The sequence below is a fragment of the Carcharodon carcharias genome, chromosome 20 (genome assembly GCF_017639515.1).
Source record: "Carcharodon carcharias isolate sCarCar2 chromosome 20, sCarCar2.pri, whole genome shotgun sequence".
Classification (NCBI taxonomy): domain Eukaryota; kingdom Metazoa; phylum Chordata; class Chondrichthyes; order Lamniformes; family Lamnidae; genus Carcharodon; species Carcharodon carcharias.
Window position 1 is genome coordinate 22,463,645 of NC_054486.1, and position 24,692 is coordinate 22,488,336.

The window sequence follows — 24,692 nt, forward strand, 5'->3', positions numbered from 1 at the left end:
GAACATTTCCCTCAACAGGTATATTCACATACAGTGCCATGGGACTTCTACATCAATCAACAACTTAAGATGCGGCTTGGTTCCCAGTTCAATAATTACTTCAGCCAGAACCACAGCTGCTACTTGTTTGAGAATGGATGTGTGACAGTGGATGAGGTCAAGAACTGTGAAACTCTACAGGTGAGATCTGTGAATCTTCACAGAGAGAATTAAAGAATCTTTTACACTGATGCTGCAGTGGTAAATAATTTGCTCTATCCTACCTTCCATCAAGGGCTTTGATAGGGAAGATTAGTGAAGGATGATAGCTAAATGATTCACGTACCTCTCTTGGCAGTGGAGGCAGCCAATAGACTGTTCCAACGGGCAATTGTTGAAAATCATTAAGTCATTGACCAGTTACCAGGTTAATGAATAAATGAACCACTCGGTGTGGTACTGAGTACAATAAACAAACTGTGTTATTGAGGCTGCTACGGCTGTGGCCTAATTTAGGGTAGGGGCAGAAAATCAGTGAAGGTTCCCATTGCCCAGACACTATCTGATGACTCCCTTACTGAATGTTCTGTGTATTAAATCAGAACAATCCAGGGCTTGACTGTGCAGCTTATTTATTAGTTTGTTGACACCTACTATTCAGCTCACATCTGAAGAATGGCTATTTGGGTAAGGAACCAGAGGGCAACCAAAGCAGCAGAGCCACACCCCAGCTTAATCTGCCATTCATTTGAGTGGTGAAGGAAGAAAAAAGAGGTAAGAATAGAAAATTCCAGAGATTCTTGATTATATTACATAGGACACAATAGAATACAATTAACATTTAATATAATAGTTCTACATCAGAGGTGACTGCCATGACATTATGGTTTATTACTGGCTAACATTATAGAGGGTTTTTTTTCTGAAATGCCCACAATATTAAACAGTGAAGTTGCTAGTATTTCTTGATTTCCTTTGTACAAATTATTTTACAAAACTTTTATTTGAATCTTTTCTTGACTCAGTTGAAAATGATGTCTGATCTACAATTGGGACCAATAATCAATGCGCTCCTAATAGCTTTTTAACCGTTGTTTTCCTTTTGTAGGGTCTGTCTCAGATGTGGGAATCTGTGCCAGAAGCACTGGTTCTGTTCCTGACACATGACCTACTGGCCTTAGTGGAACTGATGCATACAGCTGAAATTGTTCATGGGGACATAGCACTGGAAACGCTCTTCATGGGTGACAGGTTCGTTTAACCTGTTTTACAAAGCTTCCTGCAGAATAATGCCTTTTTTCTTGCATGGGCTTGGGATATTTCGACGATGGGTTGGACCAGGAGTTCAATTTTCAGGAATTCAGTAGTGGATTCTTCCTTCAGACTGTATAAAACCTTAGACCTACCCAATCCTAAGGTATGACCAGTAAGTCAGCCATAGATTGAGGCTACAAACAATCCGCAGACAAGTAATAAAAAGTAATATTTTCTGTACATATCTCTATAATAGAAGAAAGGTCTGAGACTTTGGCAGAAGCAAGAACTAACCTGTAGTTGCTGCTGATAGAAGGATAGAACACTATTAAGAGAAATTTGCATTTATATGACACTTTTCCAGACCACCTGAAGTAGTTTTGAAGTGTAGTCACCTGCAAATCAGCTCCAGAGGATAATGATGCATTGGTCAATTCCGTGCTAATTAAATTTCAGTGCCAATCAGAATTGACTTGCAAATTCTTGACTTGGGGAGGCGGTGGTGTAGTGGATGTAATGTCACTGGACTAGTAACCCAGAGACCTAGGTTAATACTCTGGTGACAGTGTTTCAAATCCCACCATGGCAGCTGGTGAAATTTAAATTCTATTACTAACTTTGGAATTAAAATGGGAAGGAAATCTGCTGTCCTTTCCTGGTCTGGCCTACATGTGATTCCAGACCCGCAGTGATGTGGTTGACTCCTAACTGGTCCTAGCAGGTCATTAAATTGCTCAAAAATTCAATAAGAAATTAAACTGGACAGACCACCCAGCATCGACCTAGGAACCAGCAATTACAATGGCACGCCCAGCCCTCTTGACCCCCACAAAGTGCTCACTAACATCTGGGGGCTCGTGCCAAAATTGGGAGAGCTGTCTCATAGACTAGTCAAGAAACATATGAACAAGGAGCAGAAGTAGGCCATTCAGCCCCTCAAGCCTGCTCTGCCATTTAATAAGATCGTAGCTGATCTGATAGTAACCTAAAACCTGCATCCCACCTATCCCAATAACCTATCATCCCCTTGCTTACCAAGAATCTATCCACCTCTGAATATTTTTAAGTCAAAGACTCTGCTTCCATCGCCTTTTCAGGAAGAGAGTTCCAAAGACTCACGACCCTCTGAGTGAAAAAATTTCACCTCATCTCTGTTTTAAATGGGCGACCCCTTATTTTTAAACAGTGACCCCCTAGCTCTAGATTTCCCCATAAGAGGAAACATCCTCTCCACAACAACCCTGTCAAGACTCCACAGGAGCTTATAGATTTCAATCAAATTGCCTCTTGCTTTCCTAAACTCCAGCAGATATACAAGCCTAGTCCATCCAGCCTTTCCTCATAAGACAACCTACCCGTTCCAGGTATTAGTCTGGTAAAAGCAAAATACTACAGATGCTGGAAATCTGAAACAAAAACAAAAATAGCTGGAAAAACTCAGCAAGTCTGATAGCATCTGTGGAGAGGAACACAGTTGACATTTCAAGTCCGTATGACTCTTCATCAGAACTAAAGAAATAGAGAAATGAGGTGAAATATAAGCTGGTAGCGGGGGGGTGGGACAGGTAGAGCTGGATAGAGGGCCAGTGATAGGTGGAGGCAAAGAAGAGATTGTCTATGACATCTTTGGCAAAAGAACAAAGGGATATTACCCCTTACACCTCAACCCCGTCCCACGGCACCTTCCCTTGCAACCGCAGAAGGTGCAACATCTGCCCCTTTACTTCCCCGCACCACCCCCCCCCCCCCCAACTCTCCGCTCCTCACCATCCAAGGGCCCAAACACTCCTTTCAAGTGAAGCAGCACTTCACTTGCACTTCCCTCAATTTAGCCTACTGCATTTGCTGCTCCCATTGCAGTCTCCTCCACATTGGAGAGACCAAACACAGACTGGGTGACCGCTTTGCAGAACACCTTCGGTCTGTCTGCAAGCATGACCCAGACCTCCCTGTCGCTTGCCATTTCAACACGCCACCCTGCTCTCATGCCCACATGTCCATCTTTGGCCTGCTGCAATGTTCCAGTGAAGCTCAACGCAAACTGGAGGAACAGCACCTCATCTTCCGACGAGGTACTTTACAGCCTTCCGGACTTAATATTGGGTTCAACAACTTCAGATCGTGAACTCTCTCCTCTGTCCCCACCCCCTCTCCAATCCCCCTTTTTCCAATAATTTATCATTTTAAAAAAATATATTTTTCTTTTCCCACCTGTTTTAAAATTTATTTCGATCTATTGTTTCATCTCCACCTTTTAGCCCATTTCAATCCCTTCCCCCTCACCCCACCCCCACTAGGGCCATCTGCCACTTGCTTGTCCTGTTTGCTACCCTTAATGTTCCCATTAGCATATTCCTTAGATAATATCACTACCATCAACACCCCTTTTTCCTTTTGTCTATGACATCTTTGGCAACCTCTTCTTTGCCTCCACCTATCACTGGCCCTCTATCCAGCTCTACCTGTCCCAACCCCCTCTACTAGTTTATATTTCACCTCATTTCTCTATTTCCTTAGTTCTTATGAAGAGTCATGTGGACTTGAAACGTCAACTGTATTCCTCGCCGCAGATGTTGTCAGACCTGATTAGTCTGGTAAACCTCTGAATGCTTCCAACGCATTTACACCCTTCCTTAAATAAGGTGACCAATACTGTACATAGTACTCCAAATGTGGTCTCACTAGTACCCCTTACAACTAAAGCATAACCTCCCTACTTTTGTATTCTATTCTCCTTGCAATAAATGATAACATTGTTTTAGCTTTCAACAACCTGACATAATCAAGTTCGTGGAATCATACCTTACAGACAATGTCCCAGACACAACTATCACTAACCCTGGGTATGTCCTGTCCCACCGGCAGGTCAGACACAGCAAAGGTGGCACAGTGGTATACACTCATGTGGGAGTTGCCTGGGGAGTCCTCAATATTGATTCTGGACTCTATGAAGTCTCTTGGCATCGGACCAAATAAGGAGCAAGGATTACAACCTTCTGCTGATTACAACCTACTGCTCCCCTCAGCTGATGAATCAGTACTCCTCCATATTGAACATCATTTGGAAGAAGTACTGAGAGTGGCAAAACTGGGTACAGGGGCTTCAATGTCATCACCAAGAGTAGCTCAGTAGCACCACCACAGACCGAGCTGGCCGAGTCCTAAAGGACATAGCTGCTAGACTGAGTCTACAGCAGGTGGTGAGGGAACCAACAAGAGGGAAAAACCCACTTAACCTCATCCTTACCACTCGACCTCTCGCAGATGCATCTATCCATGACAGTGTCAGGAGGTGTGACCACAGCACAATCCTTGTGGAGACAAAGTCCCATCTTCACATTGAGGATACCCTCCATTCTGGTGGCACTACTACCGTGCTAAATGGGATAGATTTCAAATAGATCCAGCAACTGAAAACTGGGTACTCGTGAGGCACTGTGGGCTCTCAGCCGAGGCAGAATTGTATACAACTAAAATCTGTAACCTCATGGCCTGGCATATCCCCACTGTACTATTACCATCAAGCTGGCTCAATGAAGACTGCAAGAGGGCATGCCAAGAGCAGCACCGGGCATATCTAAAAATGAGGCGTCAACTTGGTGAATCTACAACACAGGGCACTTGTGTGCCAAACAGCATAAGCAGCATGCAATTGACAGAGCTAAATGATCCCACAGCCAGTGGATCAGATCTAAGTTCTGCAGTGCTGTCACATCCAGTCATGAATGGTGTGGACAATTAGACAACTAACAGGAGGAGGCTCCACAAATATCCCCATCCTCAACAAAGGGGAGCCCAGCACATCAGTGCAAAAGACAAGGCTGAAGCATTTGCAACAGTCATCAGCCAGAAGTGCCGAGTGGATGATCCATCTTGATCTCCTCATGAGGTCCCCAAACACAGATGCCAGCCTTCAGCCAATGCCATTCACTCCATGTGATATCAAGAAATAGTTGATGGCACTGGATACTGTAAAGGCTATGGGCCCTGACAACATTCTGGCAATATTATTGATTGTGCTCCACAACTAACTGCACCCCTAGCCAGGCTGTTACAGCTACAACACTGGCATCTACTCAGCAATATTTGAAAATTGCCCAGTTATATCCTATCCACAAAAAGCAGGACAAACCAATCCAGCCAATTACTGCCCCATCAGCCTGCTCTCAATCATCAGCAAAATGATGGACAGTGTCATCGACAGCATTATCAAGCAGCACTTACTCAGCAATAACCTGCTCATTGACACTCAGTTTGGGTTCCTCCAGTGCCACTCAGCTCCTGATCTCATCACAGCCTTTGTTCAACTATGGATAAAAGAGCTGCACTCCAGAGGTGACGTGAGAGTGACTACCCTTGACACCAGGACAGTATGACTGATTCATCAAGGTGCCCTGGCAAAACTGGAGTCAATGGGAATCAGAGGGAAAATTCTCCATTGTTTGAGTTGTACCTAGTACAAAGGAAGATGGTTATGGTTGTTCAAAGTCAGTCAGCCCCGGGACGTCCTCTGGGTTCTTCAGCGTGGTGTCCTAAGCCCACCATCTTCAGCTGCTTCACCAACAAGGTTGCCTCCATCACAAGGTTTGGAGTGGGAATGTTTGCTGATGATTCCACAATGTTTAGCACCATTCATGACGACTCAGATACAGAAGTAGCCCGTGTCCAAATGCAGCAAGACCTGGACGACATTCAGACTAGGACTAATCAGTGGCAAGTAATATTCGTGCCAGACAATGACAATCTAACCGTCTCCCCTTGACATTCAATGGCATTACCATTGCTGAATCCCCCACTATCAACATCCATTGACCAGAAACTGAACTGGAATAGCCGTATAAATACTGTGGCTACAAATGCAGGTCAGAGTCTAGGAATCTGCAGCGAGTATCTCACCCCCTGACTCACCAAAGTTTGTCCACCATCTACAAGGCATATGTCAGGCATGTGATGGAATACTCTCCACTTGCCTGCATGAGTGCAGCTTCAGCAACTCGTGCGAGACTCAACACCATCCAGAACAAAGCCCACTTGATTGGCACTCCAAACACCACCTTAAACATTGCTGCCACTGTGTGTCAGTGTTGAAGGGAGTGAGTGTGTACCAGGTACAAGATGCACTTCAGCAACTCACCAATGTTCCTTTGACATCACCTTCCAAACCAGCAATCTCTACCACCTAGAAGAACGAGGGCAGCAGATACAGGGGAACACCACCGCCTGCAAGTTCCCCTCCAAGCCACATGTCATCCTGACTTGGAACTATATCACCGTTCCTTCACTGTCGCTGGGTCAAAATCCTGGAACTCCCTTCCTAACAACACTGTGGGCATACTTACACCAGGTGGACTGCAGCAATTCAAAAATACCAACACCTTCTCATGGGCAATTAAGGATGGACAGTAAATGCTAGCCTAGCCAGCAATGCCCACATCTGTGAAGGAATAAATGAAAAAAAAATTCCATTATAAAAAGGCAATAATTTTTGGATCATCCTTGGCAAGTTCACCACTTTTTACTAGCCAGTTCATCCAGCCTTGCTGCTGTTTCCTATTTGGCTATGGTTCCCTTTAGCTTCTGAAGAATGTAGCCATGGTTAAGCCTAGTTTTATGCTTTTAGTTTCAGAAGGCTAAGTCAGATGAAAGGAACTCATCCCACCTATTGGACTTCGCTGAGTTGTGCACTCAAAAACTTGAATTTGCACAGCAGCAAAGTAATTTATACTGAATCTCTGCCTGAGTGGTGAAAGTTTGTTGTAAGTCAAGATTTTTGTTTCGAGTGCAGCAAGTCTGAATATAGTAGCCCACATTCCCATTCACCTCTTTCTCTTAATAAGTACACTGGGTTATTGAGAATGTGAGTTTACGTTCTGTACTTTTGGAGACTTGTCTATTTAACCTGACCCTCTGCCTTCCTCCCTAGGTTTTATAATGTCTCCATGTGCCCCAGCAGTGACAGCTTGGTAAAGCTCATGGACTTCACTCACAGCTTGGACCTGAGGCTGCAGTCTGATGTTGCCAATTTTACAAAGTTTCCCACAGTGCAATCACTACCCAATAAGGAGCTCCTGTTAGAGTGCACTAACGCCTACCAGGTAAATAGCCAACAGCGAACTAACCTAGATCTACGCTATACAAAACGTATTCACATTATCCAACTGCTATTGGAGTTGTACTGACCTATACATAGTGATGATACTCCTTGCCATACTCAGTAGGGTTGATGTGGTGCATATTTATCCTGATGTGGAAATGGCCCCTTGCACCTCTCCAAACATTTTCAATTTGTGTCTCCCTTTCCCCCTCCCCACTTTTCACAATGACATGATGGCCTATAGCTACAACTCACTAGTAGTCCCTCACTTTCTCTAGGCAGGCCCACAAAGAACAACCACATTGAGCAACTGGCTATTCAACCTTGGGGAAACCAGAGTGCTTCTGTCTTGAATTCCAACTTCCAGTAGAAGAAAATTATGGGCTGCTTTTCTGCATTTCCCCTTTTCTTCTTGCTCAGCATGCATGTTGCCCACAACTGCAGTCAATTAAAGGGGAGATTTTGATCTGTATGGCTAAATACCACACTTAAGGAGCATTTACTCAAACCCATTGGAGTTGCAGTGGCTTAGAAAGGCCATCACTTGGAAAGGAGAAAATGTTGAACATTGCAATGCTGTTTGTGGGACTTTGCTGTGCATATATTGGCAGCTGCATTTCCTACATTTAAATAGTAGCTAAATTTTCCTAACAGTGCTGTGTGGGAATACGTACACCTCATGGATTGCAGCTATTCGAGGCAACAACTCGCGACCACCACCTTCTCCAGAGTAATTAGGGATGGATGATAAATGCTGGCCTTGCAGGCAACACCCGCATCCCATGAATGATTTTTTTTCAAATCTTAAATCTTTCTGACATGAACAATTCCGGGTGGAGGGGGGACGTAGCATAATGCTAATGTTACTGGACTAGTAATCCAGAGACATACTTTAATGCTTTGGAGATCTAAGTTCAAATCCTACCATGGGGGAATTTAAATTCAGTAATTAAATCTGGCATAAAATGCTAGTCTCATTAATAATCACAAAACTACCGGATTGTTGTGAAAACTCATCTGGTCCACTAATGTCCTTCGGGGAGGAAATCTGCCAATCTTACCCATGTGACTCCAGATCCACAGTAATGTGGTTGACTCTTGACTGCCTCCTGAAATGGCCTAGTAGGCCACTCAGTTGTAACAAACCATTGCAGAAAAAAGGGTATCAACACCAAATGGACTACAGAGGTTCAAAAAGGCAGCTCACCACCACCTTTTCAAGTGACGCTTAAGAATAAATAAATCATACTTCATTGACCTACACAGTTCAAAGTATGAGCCTGGTGTGACCTGTGATACACAAGAGGTTTGATCATGCCTTTAACATGAGTGGATTTTCAATTTCACCTTGTCAAACCATTGAAGCATAATCAAGGTCATTGCAAGTGACTTATTGCATTGTTCGATGATCTGGCTGAAGTTAATCATCCAGCACTGGTGTACAGCACTAGGAAATGACATTTTTTATGCAGTTTAAGGATAATTTGTCTAAGTGACCATCTTGGGAATGAATCTAAGCCTGCAGCCATTATTGTGGTCAATATATTTGGAGCTCTTATTGACCCATAAATGTTAATTGACCATTTAATTCTAAAAGTTTGTTTAAAATTCAGCTGGATCTTAATTAAACTTGGATGAACAGCAAGTCACTGCATTACTTGGTCTGTGTCTACTGTGAACACTGAGATGATGACTTCAGTGCTTAAGTGCTAGACCAGTATTGGCCAATACAAATTGAGAGTTCAGATGACGCTAATTGCCTTTCTGGTTAGTAAATAAAATAAGAATAATAGGGACCACCATTGGGTAGATGATCTCAACACTCCTATTTGCACACGTTATGCTCCTGAGTTTTATATTGATTTGTCTCGATTACGAACAAATGTGCACATAGGTTAGTGTTTTTGATCACTAACTGCTTTACTTCTCTGCTTACTGAAAGTTGGCGGATGTTTAATTATACATAGACATGAAGTATATTAATCTGGATTGAGTATTTTCTGCTAATATTAGTACATGTGGCTAAAGCAGTGTTCATGTAGCCAGATCTGTGACCAGTCAGCAACTATCAGACAATAGGGTTAGTAAAAGGAGATATTGTTCCCATTAGTGTTTGTATTCCATGAACCCTGCTAGAAAGTACATGTATATGTTTTTGATCTGAATAAGACTTGACTATAAGCCCTGTATAATTGAATAACTTGCTGATACTAACTGTCTTGGTTCACCAGTGAAGAACTGGCCTCTTGGATAAGCTACCCAAGAGCAGCAACACCCCAAAATATGAGAATGTATCTACAAGAAATGGGTTTGATTGAATTAAAGCTGCATATCTTTATATTAACCTGGAAAGTACGTTTACTAAAAACATTAACATTGCAACTCAAAAATAAATACACCCCCACCCCACTCCCCTCATGAGGAAGATGATATAGAAACTGTGCAACTCGTGCATGAGCCAATCCACTGTTAATAGCTAAAAAGCTGAGGTGCATGCTCTAACTTTAACCCTCATCACTGGCTGTTACAGGTTGATCTCCTTGGGATTGCAAACACTGTGCATTTTCTGCTGTTTGGAAGACATATAGATGTCAGCAAAGAGGGTTCACGGTGGATACTCGGGCCCATGTCCTACAGGTATTTTTAATGGCATTACTTCTTTGTGCTTCTTGGTACTCTATTTTCTAATTGAAATGTAAAATCAATGAGCTAGCTTGTGTTGCTAAATGAGTTAAGAGTCAGCATCATCGATAATGTGACCTATAAAATGCTTGAGGAGCTCTTGTTTAAAATGGGCTGGACATCTTGTTGCTAGCACATTGGGTGGTGTATCAATTGTTATACCTGTGGTTCCCATGTATTTCTTGACTTTGCTGGGAATCATACCATTACTCATTCACCATTGGGAGTGAACTGGCTTTCCTGTCAAGTAATGCATCTTTTCAAACAGATGCTAGATGAGGCTGCATTCACCTCCCCTTCCTCTTCTATCACTCCCCACCCCTGCAGCTTTGTGGAAGTGTTTGTTGGTGTTCCACAGCTCCCGAAAAATAGTTAAATTCATCTCAACATGAATGTCACTCAAAGCTTGACCCTTTAATGAAGGGAGGGAAAGTTAAATTACTTTTTAGTATGCTCTCTTTCTCAACCCCCACATCACCAGGACTCCCTATTTCATTTTTGACATGCTGAATCAAGTGGGGCCAAGTGACTTGATTTCAGATGTCTGCCAATGAAATTGCTCTTGAGCTGAGTGTACAAGAAGCTTGGCGACTACTTGGCTGAAGCAGAAACAACAGACCTGCCCTCACCACCCATATATCTCTTAACAGAGATCAGGAATTCCAAGCATTGGGAATTCAACCTTTATCCTTCCAACTCACCAATCTGTGGTGTTCCTCATTGGTGCCCTAACTGAATTTAACTTGTGCCTATTTTGCAGTTACTCTTTTAATTGACACATGGATGTAATTTGCATTTGGGTCAATGCTTTTTCCCTAGCAATTTTTAATGCAAAGTGTTGCCCACAACTCCAGGTAGTGCTCTCATCTAGAAGTCAGAAGTTTGAGGGTTCAAACCTTAACACTGGCTACATTCCATTGCAAAATGTAGGAGAACAGCATTTGCCTAAAGTGCCCTCTTTCTGAAGCACTGTCTGCCCCTTGGCTGGATATAAAAGCAATATTTCAAATGAGCAAGGGTGTCTCTTGGTGTCCTCAGCCACCATAATTGAAACAGTTTTTCTGGTGATTAACTCAGTGGCTCCCAGAGTTAGTTCAAAAAAGTTTCATTGGCTGTAAAGGACTTTAGGATGCCATAAGCCTCTGAAAAGTACTGTATAAATGGAGTCTTGTATTTTTGCAGCTTGGAGCAATGGCTATATATGGAGTTATGGAACAGCTTCTTTGAAAAGATTCTGAATGCAGGAGATGCACCCTCTGTCTCTACACTGCGTGACCTGCGGCAAACAGTGACGGAAGTCATTGAACCGGATTATGAGACGCTGTATAATGACGCTTTCATACTGAACCTGACACCCTATGATTAGTGAATGTAAAATGATTTTTAAACACTACTGTTATTTCAGGATCTTATTTTTCTATTGTTCGGAATAAAGTTGCCACCTGTATGTTTCTAATTTTCTTATTGTCTAAGCAATTGCATCCAAGTTGCCTACTTTTTAAAAAAAAAAGTATATGGTACATCTTTTCAGCAAACTCTCATCTTTCCTCTTTTTTCCTTTGAGATCAGCTAACTTGTTACAGACTGGGGATTAAATCTGGGGACCCTTCCAGGACTCTGTGGCTCAACAGCTTACTAATAACGGATGTTTATTGAGTTACTGAACCATGCAGCATTCCCTCCATTTTCTGTGACTTTGAAGAATACAATAATCTATTATGTATTGCACAACAGTGCCTTTACAACTTTCTAGGTTTTTTTTGTATCCTCACTAAAGATGGTAAGTAAATGTAGAAAAAGTAGATAAATGAAAACCTCCCTATTTTCCCCACCACCCACAACCAGAGTACAGTAGTGGAGTAGCTGACCCATTCAAATCAAAGGTTTCCAGGCCATGACCACTATCCTAAGTTAGATGATCTCAACTAGTGGAGGTGTTCAATTAGCCTCCCTGCTCGAATTGGGTGTCAGGCTGTACCTTCCACAGTTATACCCGTTGCATGCTGAAAAAGTTGTGAATAGGACTCACTTGGGTGAAATAAGGGATTAATAGTTATGAAATTATATCTGCAAGGAGGAAAATGGAAGGGAAGACTCGAGGAGGCAAACAAGTTTTTATTCTTGGGATATGCACCTTGCTGGCAAGGCTGGTATTGATTGCTAATCCCCAGTCACCCATGAAGATGGTGGTGGGCCATCTTGAACTGCTGAAATTCATGTGATGAGTAGGCTTCCACAATTGGGTAAGGATTTCAGATTATGTGCGATCTGGGAACTGTTTTCTTGTGGCAGGAGTTTGGGGATTGTATGCTGCTCGAGTCCATAGACTTTTTAACCAGAACTATTTGTTTACAGCAAGTTTTTACTAATATGAACCTACACATGAGGCAAGAGCTTCTGCTTTCTTCAAGATCACTCTTACTTCTCAGTCATGTGATCTGGTATCATTATTACATCAGCATCATGTATGTTTCTGAAGTTAGCCCTTTACAAGAATCAATGGATTGTGAAGCAGTTTCTTCTAATTTGTTCACAGAATGTGGGCTTTGATGGCATGGCCAGCATTTATTGTCCATACCTAATTGTCCTTGAAGGTAGGGTAAGTTGCCTTCTCAACCACTGTGTGATGTAGGTACACCCTATGTGCTATTAGGTAGGGAGCTCCAGAATTTTGACGCACTGACAATGAAGAAACAGTGATCTATTTCCAAGTTGGGGTTATGTGTAACTTGGTGGTTGTATTCCCATGCACTTGCTACCCTTATCTGCTGGGTGGTAGATGTCATGGATTTTGGGAGCTGGTGCCAAAGAAGCTTGGGCAAGTTTCTGCACTGCATCTTGTAGAGGAATCCCTACAATGATGCCCTGAAGCTGAAATGATTGACCTTCAACAACCACAACCATCTTGTTTTGTGCGAGGTGGGACTCCAGCCAATGGAGAGTTTCTTTCCTATTCCCATTGACTTTAATTTTACGAGGGACTCTTGATGCTAGATTCGGTCAAATGCAACCTTTAAATCAAGGCCAGTCACTCTCACCTCACCTCTAGAATTTAGCTCTTTTGCCCATATCTGGACCAAGGTTAATGAGGCCTGGAGGTGAATGGCCTTTTGGAACATCAGTCAGGAGGCTGTTGGTGAGTATATGCAGCTTGATCACACTGCCAATGACAACTTCTATCACTTTGGTTGAGAATTGTCTGATGGGACAATATTGGCAAGATTGGACTTGTCCTGCTTTTTGTGAGCAGGACTTATCTGAGCAATTTTCCACTTGGTTGGGTGAATGCCGGTGTTGTAGCTGTACTGGAACAGTTTGGCTAGAGGCACAACTAATTCTAGAGTGCACATTTTAAGCGCGACTGCCAGGATATTGTCGGGGCCCATTGCTTTTGCTGTATCCAGTGCCATCGGCCATTTCTTGATATCATGTAGAGTGAATCTGTGATGATCATGACCTCAGGAGAAGGTAAAGATGGATCATTCACTCCACTTTTGGCTGTAGATGATTGCAAATATTTCAACCTTGCCTTTTGCACTCATGTTGGACTTGAACATCTCCATCCTCAGTGGTGGTTATGCAGTGAACATTCTGGTTGTTTAATTACCCACCACCATCCATGACTGGATGTGGCAGGACTGCAGAGTTTTGATCTGATCCATTGGTTGTTGAATCCCTTAGTTCTGTTTAGCATGCATGTAGTTCTGTCTTATAGCTTTGCCAGGTTGACACCTCATTTTTAGGTATCCTCATGCTGCTGCTGGCATGCTCTTCTACAATTCTCATTGAACCAGGGTTAGTTATGAGGGATATACCAGGCCATAAAGCTACAGATTGTAGTGGAACACAATCCTGCTGATATCTCTCACTGGCTCAAGGATATTCCATTTTTGAACTGTTAAATCTGTTCTGAATCTATCCCATTTTGTACACTGAAGCAAAAACAGAAAATGCTGGGAAAACCCTTTAGCACCTGTGGGGAGAGAAACAGATTTAATATTTTGAGCCCATTTGACCCTTCTTCAGAGCGGCTCCCCCTACCCCACCCCAACTAGGGCCATCTGTCACTTGCTTGTCCTGCTTTCTACCCTTAATGTCACCATTAGTACATTCCTTAGGATGTTGACGGTGGTGATATTAGCTATCATATTGTCTATGACATCTTTGGCAATCTCTTCTTTACCTCCATCTATCTACCTGTCCCACCCCCTCAAACAGCTTATATTTCACCTCATTTCTATTTTTCTTTAGTTCTGATGAAGAGTTGTACGGACTCAAAACGTTAACTGTGTCCCTCTCCGCAGATGCTGTCAGACCTGCTGAGTTTTTCCAGCTATTTTTGTTTTTGTTTCAGATTTCCAGCATCCGCGGGGTTTTGCTTTTATGTTAAGAAGGAGGGTTTAGCATGATCAATTGGGAGGGTATGCCTTTGCCTAGGTTGAAGCTATGTCATCGGATTTGGATAAGTGATGAATCCAGTTTTATTCTTGTGTAAGTAGGACCAGTAGGAACGAGGTGAAAGTTTTGATAAAGAGACAAAGAACTTGACTGATTTTCAGCTGCATCATATCACCTGGTTCAATATAAATGATACAGTGAAGTCAATCTAATAATTCCAACTCAGGTCAGTTTTAGCTATAATGCCATCAGTCTCCAAGGAAAAGAGTCTAGCAGTGGACAGTATGCAATGGCGTGAGGACAATCTGGCTGCGACATCTGTCACTCCATTGATCACTAGGGTTGATTCAGCTGATCTGGTTAACTAGGCAGGTGTCCCCCTTCCCTCACAGCTCCATGTGCATCCCTCCCGAAGTTCAGTCACAGAGGATGACTCCCTAGAAGAGCACTGCTCTGACGGCCTAGGGTATATGACTTGGCTACACTCTCCTGCTAGGCTAAACCTCCAAGACCATTTGTAGGATGACATAGGAAAGTCAAGCTCCAAGACTTCAGATAGATCCAAGTCAGGCACTGCATGTGGCAGTCTGCTGTACTTAGAAAAAAAATGAAATCCAGGTACTGGGGCTCGCTCTACTCAGAAGAGACTGCCCTTGATCATTTGAACTCTATCCCTTGTGCAAGTGAATTTTAGATGATTTTTCCCTTGAGATGCTCAACAAGATAGGCTTTTATTTGGAAAGGAAAGTGAGGAACACCCATCTCTTTCCTCTCTCCCCTTGCCATCCCCCCACAAACCAGTTGGTGGTCATAAAAACAACCAAATGGTAATATACTAACCTTGAGATTGATGATATTACAGCCATGGCACATTTGGTAGCATAGTCACTTTGGGAATCAGAGAGGAACCCAGGTGTCCTCGCCAGTGTCATGGCTAATATTTAACTCTTAATCAACATCACTAAAACAGATGACCTGTCTCTGCTGTTTCTGGGGTCTTGATGTGCATAAATTGGATGTGGTGTTTCTTATAACAGTGACTTAATTTCAAGAAAGTACTTAATCAGCTGTAAAGCACTTTGGGACAGCTTAATGTCATGAAAAGAGCCGTGTAAAGACAAGTTATTGTCACTGACTTAGTGTGTTAAGCTTCTCAACCTGTTTACAAAATTATTACAGTTGGGAGACTCTCAACAGCCTTCAGACAGATCTGAAGTGTCATCCCTAAACCTCCCTTGTTGACCTTGGGTCCAGTCCAGCAAGCATGGAGATACTTCCTCTAGTTGCTGTTGGGGATGGAGACTATACCCAAGGGGAACCTGAGATAGAAAGAAAACCTTAAAGATGGTATGAAGAAATGGATATATTAAACTATTCAAAATCAGAATTGGTTTAAACTGCTGGCAAATCCTGTGGTAGAGTTTGCACCTTGGGTATAATTGGGAAATTGCATGTAAAATGGGCTTAAAGTTGTATTGGTCAGATTTGTCATTGTTGGCTGTCTATCGATTTGAGGATGATATCTACTCAGGGCTGAGTGTTTCTGCTATCAGTGTTCATTTGACTGAATAGGCTGCTTCTTGCAGACATGTGGGACAGGATATCCAATGAGTTAGTGGGATATGGGATATGCTTCCTGGTGGACCCTGGTAGAAATCTGAGAGTAACTTTGTTTAACATAGGGAACCTGGGGTGCTGTTATTGTCCACCCAATATTGATAGGGTGTTGGTCAGATTTTGGTACCATGATGGCCTGGACTACCTTGCCATTGCAACCTTCATCCGTCTTCATAGTCAGTGAGATGTACAGTATTCCTTTGCTTGTTCTGATGTTGAACTTTTTGAATCACACTTTGCCTAGCACCTCCCCCAACCTTGCTGCTATGGGTGGGCCTGCCAGGAGCAAGGAGCTCCTGACTCATCACTCCAAGGGTTGTTGGAGCACACAAGCCTCTCCACCATGTCATGTCGGCGATCAATGATTTACACTTCAAGGTTTCTACTAAACTTCATTTGCGTGGTCTGCTGTGATGTACCTTTAAAAGCATATGCTAAACTGCTGCCCATCAGTATGCCCCATGAGACACAATGTGATGTATCATCCCATGTACTTGGTAGACAGTACAGAACAGCAGTACTAAAGGTCAAAGGTGTGTTCATACCTCCCAGTTATCATAGCCTGTATAGTCTTATCTTCAAATAAAGAACTCATTGACCAATCCTTGTATGATTCATATGTATGTGATAAACAGAAGAATGCAAACTAGTCAAAGCTTCCATAAAGCAGTGATTTAAGGCAGCATAATAGAAGTTAATTGCTTTTTTTCTGTTTTAATACATCAAGGAATGCTTTTTAGAGTGATAAACTCATTTTCACCTGTTAACAAAACTGAAGGTTATCACAAAAAATAAGCATTTTTAATATGGCTGTTCATGGAGAAACTTGATTTTGTAATGTTATTTTCAACAATGCTGAGCCTTTCAACCGTTGCATTGATGTAAATTAGTCAGTTTCTTCATTCAAATTTTTTGGTATGGAAATATTTAAAACATGCTGACTAGCACCTGTGGACCAAGCAGAATCAGCATTTCTGAACCAGCGCAGTGTGTACATGGGCCCAATGTAAGTTCTGTAGGCAGAACTTGATTTGGATGAATTGATTCTTGAAACCACGTAAAAGATTGCAGAAGCCTGAGTGCTTTTGGGCATATCTCACTCATGTTTAAAATTCCCCAATCCTTTCAGCTGGTTCAACTCGGATTACACTAATAAATAGCAAATCTGGACTGCCATTCTCCAACCACACACCCCCCACCCAACCACCACTGCCCCACAAACAGATTAATTTATAATCTCAATTATACTGTTACTGCAGGATTTAAAATGTTCAGGTTAAAGACTAAACGTCAACATGTATAGACATGTAGAATGAGTTCACTGATATATATTTTAATCTAGCTCAATATTATGAAAGACGCAGCTGAAGGGAAGGGTTTGTTAACAGGAGGGGTAAGAGTGCAAAGGAATTTTTATTGCCAGTAAGTAGAGAATGGTTTCCTTTCCAATAAAGATGGATATGAGATTAACAATAACTGTACCAAAGACAGAGGGAGTTAGTGGTGATATCTGATTTATATATTTGCCCTAACTAATGAAACATGCAAGACCAACATTCTAAAATTGCGGGAGAACTCTTCAATCTACCAAAGACATTATGTCCTTGTGTATCTTAGTATTATTGGTGCCTATATTTTATAAACCCTCATCCGCTGCTCTAATTCTCTTCTTGCCTAGTACAATTTTTCACCTCTCCATGATCCTTAAACTCTGGTGTTCCTTCCTGATCCTCTCCATGGCACTTCCTTCAAAATTTCCTTAAAGCTTACCTTTTCAATCAAACTTTTGATCTCATATACTTCTGGCCCAGATTGTCTGGCAGTAATGTCAGCAAAATTGACGGCATTAGCCATAATTACTCCACTGAAACAAACAGCAATTTCAAGAGTCTGCACAGGTACAGAATAACATGGCAATTCAGAAGTTGCTGTCAGTGATTTTATGCTCTTTCCCATAGTATGCTGCTGACATCCCCTCAGTGCAATCCCTCAGCCATCAGTGAATTGATAAACTTAGTCTCACTGTAAAACCTTTGAAAAAGTAACGCCTTTTTGAATGAGGTCTAACTGAGTTTTTAAATCGTATTCTAGGTTCACGACTACTGTTGAACGTCCTCGCTGGCCCTGAAAAGAGAATTTTTGTCAAATTTTTCCACTATAAATTTCACATTTTTAAGACAGTTTAATTGGATTAAGATAAAAGTTGAAATACCATTTATGAAAATTTAAAAGGAAGAGAGTTGGTCCTATCTTACTTCCTGGTTTGCTGGTTTATTATCTGTGACTTGATTTAATAACTTGTATTACAGGCAAATGATGTATATGACACCATCCTCCAAACCTCAAAATAAGGAAAATTGGAATATATTCTACATAATCCCAATTGAGGGAGTGAAAATAGCTTCTGCTAGAACCTTTAGGGGGCAAAGATTCAGAAAATTGGCCAATAAGTTTTAGCAAGGGAGGAGGAAGAAAAAAAACAACTAACTGAGGGGTGAAGGCCAAATAAAACTTAGTGATAACAACAGAATTAATTAAGAATTGTAGAATCGTTACAGCACTGAAAGAGAATGTTCAGCCTGTCATGTACGTGCTGGCTTTCTGCAAGAGCAGCTCAGCTGGTCCTACTCCCCTAGTCCTGCAAATTTAAGTGCTTATCCAATTTCCCTTTGAAATCCATGATTTCAGTCTGCCTCAACCACGCTCTCAGACCCTAACCTTACTCTGCGTAATAAAAATAGTTTTTCATGTCATGATTGGGCCCTTTGCTGTATGCCTTAGACTTGATGAAAGTTGCAGAGAGTAAAATCTGCGGGCAGGGGGCGGGGGGGGGGGGGCGAATAATAACACTGAAGAATTGAGCAAAAATCAGAACGTCTCAGATCTCACTTCTATTGAAGCAAGCTCAGCGAGACCATTTTGTTTTTGGTTAGTTAGCTTTCTGATAACAGTGATTGCCATTGTGATTGAGACACTCCAAACTGAAGACTTGAGTTTGCTTTTTGCCTGATTTGGAGTGAAACCCTCTCCTTTGCAGGAACACACACTGCAGCAACACACCCCAGATCGTAAAGTGTTTTGCCTGATGCATCATTAGGTTTTACATGGCAGGCACACAAGATCAGGGTGATCTCGGATTCTATTTCTGAGCAGTACTAGAGGTGCTTCAAGTCACCAAACACTTCAGGATTAGGAAAGGTAAAATAAATTAAACACTTGATCATTAACTCACTTAAAGAGTAAATTTATTTAGAAATGCAGTTATATACATAGTACAATTAAACTTAAATTAACTTTGTACAAATATTAAAATACTATCTTCACACCAATTGCAATATACAGGAATCCAAAGAAACTTGAAAGCAAAAGCCAAAGATGCACAGGTTGAGTGACCCTGACACATTCCACAGCTCCATTCTGTTTCACTAACAGTCAAGTCACAAGAAACCATGCTCTAGCCTCTGTCAACAGCAGGACCGCTGTACAACAGCATCCCGTTTCTCACTTAATAAACGTGGGAGAATTTATTTATTTACAATGAAAAATTGTGAAATCTAATCAACACACACCTCCCCACTACAGCCAAGAGCCCAAGAACAGATTGGTTACAAAAAAGAAGCACTGGTTAATTCAAGAACACAAGTTGGAACACATTCACACAACATCTTGGCACGGGCACACGCAAAGCCTCTCAAGACTGCAGGGACAGGAAGGTGGAAACACCAGGGCCCTGTTTATATCATGTTGCTGCTTCATGACCAGTAGGTGTGGATCTGATTGTCAGCAAGGATAGCCTGACTAGAATGTGGCACTCGCTAGCACAAGGGGATAGTTAAGGCAAATAACAGATGCATGTGAGGGAAAGCTAGTTAAGTATGAGGGAGAAAGGAACAAAGTGATGCTGACAGTAGGCTGGAAATGTGGCTCTTGAAGCATAACTACAAGCATAGGCTAGTTGGGCTAACGGCTCTAATTTCCACGGGTGTCGATACAAATACCTGTTTACATGTATACAGAGTGGTGTGTGCCTGTATTGTGATGCGCAAGGTATCATGTCTGTGTGGGACACACTGCCCGTCATTTTTCATCTGTTCAGTTATTCTAGGCTTAGATACAGGGACAGTCATCACCCCTCACTTGGTGAAGCTACACAGGTGCAGGCTACCTGAATGAAGGGGCCATTGTGGCAGTTACATACACAGTATTGGTTCCCTCACGAGGGCCTCGCACATTTCTGGCTGGTGGTCACCGAACAGCCAGTAAGACGGGATTTCAGCAGAGGCCGAGGAACAAACCTTTTCTTTATTTTTTTCATGGGATGTGGGCATTATGAGCAAGGCCAGCATTTGTTGCTCATCTCTAATATCCCTTGAACTGAATGCTTTGCTTCAGAGGGCAGTTAAGGGTCGGTCAACCACATTGCTGTGGAGGTGGAGTCACATGTAAGAATGCAAATTTCTTTCCCTAAAGGACATTAGTAAACCAGATGTGTTTTTGTCAATAAGGACAATCAATGATGGTTTAACAGTTACCATTACTGATGTAATGAGACTAGCTTTCAATTCAGGACTTTTTATTAAAGTAACATTTAAATTCCTCCAGGTGTCATCGTGGGATTTGAACCCATGTCCCCAGAGCATTAGCTATTGCCACTACACCACTATTTTCAGTCTGTGAGATTCCTGACTCATCTGAACCTTCAAACAGCCTAGGTTAATGGATTACCAATGTAGAAAGGGAGGGGGTACAGTTACAGTATCAGCAGCTTACATGGGGCAACTACATGCCAGTGTTTGAGCTGGGCATGTTCCAATTTCTCCAGACCCTAGCCCCTTGGGTTTTATCACTGTATAATGCTAGATTTTGAAATTATCCTCATTGTGTTCAAATAGCCTTAAGGCCCTCCCTTCCCCATCTCCACACCTGCACCAGGTTTCCAAGCTCAGGAATTCCTTTTCCACCTATACCTTTCATACACTCTTTTAAAACTTACCTCTGCTACCCTAATATCTCATGCCGCTTGGTGTCAAATTTTGTCTCATTTATGTAGATTTTTAGTGTAAAAATCCCAAGGCGCTTCACAGGAACATTATCCAAGTGTTGTTCATTTAATTTGGACAATTCTAGTTTTCCCCTTTATTTGGAAACAACTCTACACATCATCATCACCACATAATTCTCAGTGTTGAAGCCTTGCCCTGCAATCACTTTCCTGACCCTTCAACGAAAGAGGCCAAAACAGGAGAAACACACACCCACATCATTCACGTCAGCAAGGCAAAAAGAAAAAAAAAACGATACAGATTTCCACTTAGCCTGTGTGCAGTTTAGGTAAAGGGAAGAGAATATCCACCAGTATTTGGTATTCCAGCTATGGAGAACTGCAAGCATTAGGGGGCTGGATTTCAGATATAAAGGTCCCAGCCTTTATGCTACCTGCTTACATGAGCAGATTTTACTGAATCAAAGGTTCTCATTGCTCGATTAAGGTATATCTGAGAGCCCACACTGATAGTGAAGAGGGAGTACACACTGCTTACCCTTTATGGGTTAGCGGTGGCTCAGTGACAGTACTCTCAGCTGAATCAGCAATTTTTGAGTTCAAGCCCCTCTTCAGAGATCTGAGCACAAATTCTAGGCTGACACACCCAGTGCAGTACTGAGGGAGTGTTGCATTGTCAGAGGTGCCATCTTTCAGCTCCAACTGCCCTCTCTGGTGGATGTGAAAGATCCCATGGCACTCTTTTGAAGAACAGAGGAGTTCTCCCCAGTGTCCTGGTTAATATTTATCCCTCAACCAACCAATATCACTATAAAACAGATTCTCTGGTCATTATCATATAACTTTGTGGGACCTTGCTGTGTGCAAATTGGCTGCCATATTTCCAACAACAGTAACTGCACTTCAAAGCTACTTCATTGGCTGTAAAGCGCTTTGGGATGCTCTGAAGTTGTGAAAGGTGCAATATAAATAAAAGTTCTTTTTTCTTGTTAGAGAAACCTATCCTCCTCCACCACCTCATCAGGTACAATAGCATTTCCTGGTCACGGATGTGAAGTTGGGGGAAGCCCAGTCTTTGACTGAGATGGTCACCTGCTGAAATGCCAGAGCTAGATTTGCAGAACCAAGAGCAGTCTACACAGAGGCTAAAAATTGACCTGGTGTTAATCAGCTTATTCCAGAGGTTGGCAATGAATGACGCATCTCAGTTTGTCTTTCATCATAGGCAAGGTGCATTTCACCAATCTGCTCTTGCCCAATGCCACCCCAGAGGTATCTCAGCAGAGTGGCCCACCTGACACAGCATGGGACACCTACCCATTTCATACAGCACTGCATTCCCCAAACAGCAGGAAGTTCACAAGAGAACTAGTGCCAGCAGTGACCGAGAAACCTGGCTGCTTTGACTAGAATAAAAAGGGCAAATTATTTGTTCTGATGTTGAACTTAACCTTGACCAATATTTAAGGGTTCAAAGTTTGCCACGTTCTGTCTGGTGTGGGGAAAGGATTAAGAAATAGCTGGGGCCTGCTAGTCGATTACAAAGTGGACTGGGCAATGCTTATAGATGGTGGAAACAGGGATGGCACAGAAGACCAAATCAGGGGTGAGGAAAAGCACCTAAAATAAGCACTTCAAACTACCACCAGCACCCAGTGTCTAGTCTAAGTCCTGTGCTGTGAAGGACATTAGGATCCGTCACTGGCTTGAGGGTCACCATTCTCAGAATTACCCCAATGTCTCCATAGGCGGAATGTGCCCATGCTGAGTGTAAATACTACTGCGCCCCTGTGAGTCAGTCCCGCGCTGGGCATCAGCAGCGTTGGGGGGTATTGGCGGGGGAGTGCTGAGGCTGGTGGCAGGGGAGGGCTTCTTCACCACAGCTCCTGCTACAGGATCCAAGTCAGTTAATTGGAGATGGAGAGTCAAGTGTTGAAGGAGGAGGAGGAGGAGGAGGAAGCTGAGCAGGTGGTCCCAATGCTGACAACCTTATGCATCCTTGAGCAAAGGAATATCTGAAACAAAAAGGGAACAGGGTTTGAGTTGAGAGTCACTAGATCATAGGCTGAGCTAGTAATGTTCTTACAGGACCTTGACAACAGCCTCCCATATTGAGTCTTATAGAGCTTCAAAGATATTCTCACCCCTTCCTATCCTTGTAACTTCCTCCAGCCCTACAATCACCCAAGAACTGTGTTCCTTAAAACTTACTTTTCTGACCAAACTTTTACCCTCACCTGCCCTATTATCTCCTTTCGTGACTTGCTGTTGATATTTTCTCTGATTTTGCTTCTTCCAAACACCTCGGGCCATGTCACTCTATTAAAGATGCTACATAAATGCAAGTTGTTGCTGTGAGAACATCACCTTCTCTTGGGAAATCTTTGATTTATCCCTTTACTCCTGCTCATTTTTGGAACTGTAAATTCCCTGGGAACAAGGCCATTCACTTAAGCCTTTGTTTCGAACTAGTCTTGGTGTGTGTCATGCTGCACAACAGACTTGTGAGCAAAGTTAGAGCTCGTGGAATAAAAAATACAGTAGAAACATGGATACGACATTGGCTGAGTGACAGGAAACAGAGAGTAGTCACTATAGCTTGTTGTTTGGACCAGGGGAAGTTTTATAACAGAGTTCCCCGGGGTTGTTGTTAGGACATTTGCTCTTCCTGACATATTAATGACCTTCACCAGGCAACAATTTCAAAATCTGTGGATGATACAAAACTTGGAAGTATTGTTGACTGTGACAACTAGTTTAGAACTTTAAAAGGACAAAGACAGGTTGGTGGAATGGGCAAACAAGTGGCAGGTGAATTTTAATGCAGAGAAGCGCGAACTGATTCATTTTGGCAGGAAGAACACACAGAGATGAGATGATATAAAATAAAAAGTACAATTCTAAAGGGGGTGCAAGAGCAGAGGGACCTGGGGGTATATGTGCACAAATTATTGAAGGTGACAGGATAGATTAACAGAGTGGATAATAGACCATACAGTATCCAAGACTTTATTAATAGGGGCATAGATTACAAAAACAAGGAAGCTCTGCTAAACCTGTATAAAACACTGGTTCAGCCTCAACTGGTGTATTGCATCCATTTCCAAGCATCGCGCTTTAGGAAGGATATTAAGGCAGTAGAGAGGATGCAAAATAGATTCATGAGAATGGTTCCAGGGATAAGGAACTTCAGCTATGTAGATAGATTGGAGAAGTTGGGACTGTTCTTCTTGGAGAAGATAAGATTGACAGGAGTCTTAATAGAGGTATTCAAAATTGTGGGGGATCTGGACAGAGTAGATTGGGAGAAACTATTGCCATTGGTGGAAAGATTGAGAACCAGAGGGCACAGATTTAAGGTAACTGGCAAAAGCAGCAATGGTGACGCGAGGAAAAGCCTTTTCACGCTGCAAGTGATTTGGATCTGGAATGCGCTGCCTGAGAGATGAAGGCAGGTTCAATCGAGACATTCAAGAGGGAATTGGATTTCTATCCGAAAAGGAAGGATGTGCAGGGCTACAGGGAGAAGGCAGGGGGAGTGGCGCCAGATGAATTTCTCCTTCAGAGAGCCAGCACAGACATGACAGACTGACTGGCCTTCTTCTGTGTTGTAACCATTCTATGATTCTATTCTATGTGCACACTCCATCAACATCCCAGAGCTGG

The 24,692-nt window shown here is 42.5% G+C and overlaps 2 protein-coding genes across 3 annotated transcripts in view; one reads left to right on the top strand and one right to left on the bottom strand.

The window, feature by feature from the left end:
* Positions 1 to 11,456, top strand: part of bub1bb (BUB1 mitotic checkpoint serine/threonine kinase Bb) — an 86,419-nt gene extending 74,963 nt beyond the window's left edge. For both annotated transcript variants that reach the window (XM_041213817.1, XM_041213816.1), the window contains exons 20-24: positions 19 to 180; positions 1,088 to 1,230; positions 7,157 to 7,328; positions 9,858 to 9,964; positions 11,192 to 11,456. In XM_041213817.1, the coding sequence (XP_041069751.1) occupies positions 19 to 180; positions 1,088 to 1,230; positions 7,157 to 7,328; positions 9,858 to 9,964; positions 11,192 to 11,375 (768 nt within the window). In that variant the 3' untranslated portion in view covers positions 11,376 to 11,456. The remainder of the gene's footprint in view (positions 1 to 18; positions 181 to 1,087; positions 1,231 to 7,156; positions 7,329 to 9,857; positions 9,965 to 11,191) is intronic.
* Positions 11,457 to 19,252: 7,796 nt separating this feature from the next.
* LOC121292478 (sushi domain-containing protein 6-like) overlaps positions 19,253 to 24,692 on the bottom strand; it is a 56,308-nt gene continuing 50,868 nt past the window's right edge. The window contains exon 6 of the mRNA XM_041214465.1: positions 19,253 to 23,041. Within this exon, the coding sequence (XP_041070399.1) occupies positions 23,016 to 23,041 (26 nt within the window). The 3' untranslated portion in view covers positions 19,253 to 23,015. The remainder of the gene's footprint in view (positions 23,042 to 24,692) is intronic.